The sequence below is a fragment of the Dinoponera quadriceps genome, unplaced genomic scaffold (assembly GCF_001313825.1).
Source record: "Dinoponera quadriceps isolate SergipeBrazil2010 unplaced genomic scaffold, ASM131382v1 scaffold2119, whole genome shotgun sequence".
Lineage (NCBI taxonomy): Eukaryota > Metazoa > Arthropoda > Insecta > Hymenoptera > Formicidae > Dinoponera > Dinoponera quadriceps.
Genome location: NW_014556166.1, coordinates 14234 through 17650, shown reverse-complemented (window position 1 = coordinate 17650; position 3417 = coordinate 14234). Strand labels below are relative to the sequence as shown.

The window sequence follows — 3417 nt, the reverse complement described above, 5'->3', positions numbered from 1 at the left end:
CGTATTCTCCCCAAACGCTTGGTTTATGTTGCGTGCAGCTTTTGCAGCACTATTACCAAGTTTGTACTCATATAAGAAAATGACGCGAATGTCGGCAGAATTCATATCGGTAATAAACTCAAAAGAAATAAAAAAGGGAAGACCTTCGAGAAAACCTATTTTGTTGAAATGAGTCTCTGGCAATGGACAATACGAGTATGAATGAGGTTATGCCAAATACAAAAGTATAACGAAAACAGGGAGGAAAACGTCCGCATGTAAAGAGAATGCGACATTTCATACGCACCAACCTAATAGAAGTTACGATATGGAATGCCCGGGACTCTTTGCTCGAGGGTTTTATCTCCGAGACCGCCGCCCATTGGAAAGTTTTGCCTCCTTGGACCTCTGATTCCTCCTAACCGGCGGTCCTGAGGGCAAAGCCTCCGGATAGAGAATTCCGGGGAATTGGATGGTGAAGCACCCGCATCCCATATGAGAACTTCTTTTACAGTAAGAGAACTTGTAAGAGCTCGAAAGTCTTAAATCCTTCGAGACAAGTTGACAACTAGAACGCCGATAAGGAGACGAAATTTATAGAGCCGGAATAATTTCAAAGTTCAGATTCCAAACTTTCCATAGGAGCTTTTGCTAATATTCTCAGAATCTGTCATTTTAGTATAAAATAGATTTATGAATTTAGTAAGACGAGGAATTTAAGTGTCAATAACCAAAACAACTCAAATATTTTGCATATTGCTCGAAACTGTATCCTTGACAATACATGTCAAGATTGTTGATGGAAGGAATTGACCCTATGTGAATATTTATCATATTTCAACGCAAAATTCTGGTACTTTAAAATTATATATCTTGAGAACTTTATGCGACTCCCATATAGTTCGTAAGAACAAATTGACTCAAAATCTTACTCTTAATAACACATCTGAAAACCCAAAAAAATTCGAAAAGTGTAACTTTTTTAATATAATTACCGTTGATCGCTGTAAGTAAACATAAAGCAACTTAAAAAATTCGTTACATTTTGCAAATACATCGATATATAATATGAATGTGCAATAATTAATATCACTAATCGATTTCTCTTTATTATCATGTAAAAAAGATTTAAAATGATATTAAGGTGATTGAAAAGTGAATATTTTGTGATACACCGAACAACTTTTATCTGAACACATTTTTTATTTGACCTTACTCTGTGAAGATATAATATATGATGGTATATATGGTGATATATTGAAATAGGATACTCTGTATAACTATTTGGGCCTTTTGAAAAACATTCATTATTACTTTTAAAATGATACAAACTGGAAGAGAAGCAAAAAGAAGAGGAAAAAAAAAAATATGGAAAATAATAAAAAAAATATAAATGAATCAAAAGAGGAGTGGATTGTAAAGATAGTGAAGAAAGAAAATAAAGGAAGAAGTACTACAAAGGAGCGAAAGAGTTGAGAAAAGGAAGAAAGAAAAGAAGAAAATGGTAAAGAAGAAATAAAATATGGAAAAAGAAAAGAAAAAATGAAATAAGTGAAAAAGAAGTTGTAAAAAAAATAGCGAAAAGAAATGAAATAGAAATAAAAGAAGAAAAAGGTGAAAAAGGCAGAAAAACAAAGAAAATAGGAGAAACGAAAAAAGAGAAAAGTGTTCATTATCTATGTCCCTTTTGGTGGCGCGTGCGTTTGCTTTGCTGCCACCGCTCATAATATAAAACATATTAATATAAAACACATTAGTATAAAACAAATTAAAATAAAAAACAAAACACTTATTTAAAAAAAGAAACAACTGATTGCAATGGGAAAAATGCAAAGTAAAATTAAAGAAAGAAAAAAGAAAGAGAGAGAGAGAGAGAGAGAGAGAGAGAGAGCAAGAGAGAGAGAGAGAGAGAGAGAGAGTGAGAGAGGAAGCTGATGTTTGCTAAAAAATCTACGCCTATGCGGTGATGAGCGTTTTTCATTTCGAAAAACATTTATTTTCTTGGAGCTATCTGATTCATCTATCTCACACTGTAATCATCTATCCATTTATACATACAAAATCACTAACCAAATCAGTCACATATTCATTCTTATGCATATTATTAGCAGCGTCAGCAAAGCTTTTGACTTTTGTCTTTTTTCATTTCTATTTCACTTCTTTTCTTCACTACTCTTTTTTTTTTATTTCTCTGATATTTTTCATACTTTGTGTTTTTTATTTTTCTTTCTTTCCTTAACTCTTTTGTTTTTCCTTGGTATTATTTAGTTTCTTTTCTTCGCTGTTTTTATTATTCTTTCCTCTTTCGATTTTTTGGATCTTTTTCCGCTTATTTCTTCTCTCTTCTTTTTACCTCTTCTTTTCACATTTTTCTCTTTCTCATTTTCTCACTTTATCTTTTTCTTTCCTTTTTGTTTCTCTTTCAATTTTTTCATACCATGTTGAACGTGATAATGAAACAGTCTTTCAAAACATCAAAGTGCCAAACCATGCCAACCACCAAAACACCAAGCTACATATCTTCAATTACTCATGACATTCTCTAGAGATGTCAAGCCAGATATTGCACAGCTGAACTCTACTCGGCAAGACTTTTCCAACGATGCATAATACATACCCATTTACGAATGATATTTCATGTACTTTCTTTATAAACTAACAAAGCTCCATGCCCTAATATATTTTCCTTACTTTCACCGCCCATTTTTTCCGCCTCTCGTCCCTTCCCTCTCATGCTTTTAATAGTCAAGATAATAATTCCTACAGTTCAATCGCTTATAGGAGTAATCTGAAGAGACATACCTTAGGTTTCTTTTCTGATTTCAAATATATGTGCAATACTAGATTACGTCCTTCGTTGCTTGCAATATTATAACATTCCACTGTTATTTCACACGCACTGTTATTTCACACGCACCATTGCTCATAAACAGTCAATAAGCCCAAGACATTTGTATTAAACTGCTTTACAGAGCTTATTCCAACGCTTTACGCGCATTGATTCGCTAACGCTAACTAATGTTTTAACCAATAACTCAATACTTACCGTAGTTGTTTGCAAAATATATTAGGATTTTTTTTATTTAGTTTCAGGAGCTCTACCTGCATACGAGCGCTAGTCTACTTAAATTCAGATATTTTATATATATAATATAAAGAATTACCTCTATAAAAATTTTGCTTCTGCGTCTGTAATTCGAAACTATCACTTTCTGAGCCATCACCACCTAAAAGATAATAAAATAAAATATCTATATTAATACTTCATAATAAATATATATATAAAATTAGAGAAGAACTTTTTATGGACATATAAACATAATAGATTATTTCTTATATTTATCGAAGGTACAAGAACATTAATTACACAGGATATCCCACAAAAACCTAAGAATTATATTGTCGAATATTATAAATAATATTTGATAAATGAAAAAA

The 3417-nt window shown here is 31.9% G+C and overlaps 1 protein-coding gene across 1 annotated transcript in view; it reads right to left on the bottom strand.

The window, feature by feature from the left end:
- Window positions 1–3206, bottom strand: part of LOC106747043 (ATP-dependent RNA helicase SUPV3L1, mitochondrial-like) — a gene marked incomplete at its 5' end in the record, with an annotated part of 16312 nt that extends 13106 nt beyond the window's left edge. The window contains one exon of the mRNA XM_014624285.1: window positions 3144–3206. Coding sequence (XP_014479771.1) covers window positions 3144–3206 — 63 coding nt within the window. The remainder of the gene's footprint in view (window positions 1–3143) is intronic.
- Window positions 3207–3417: the final 211 nt, after the last annotated feature.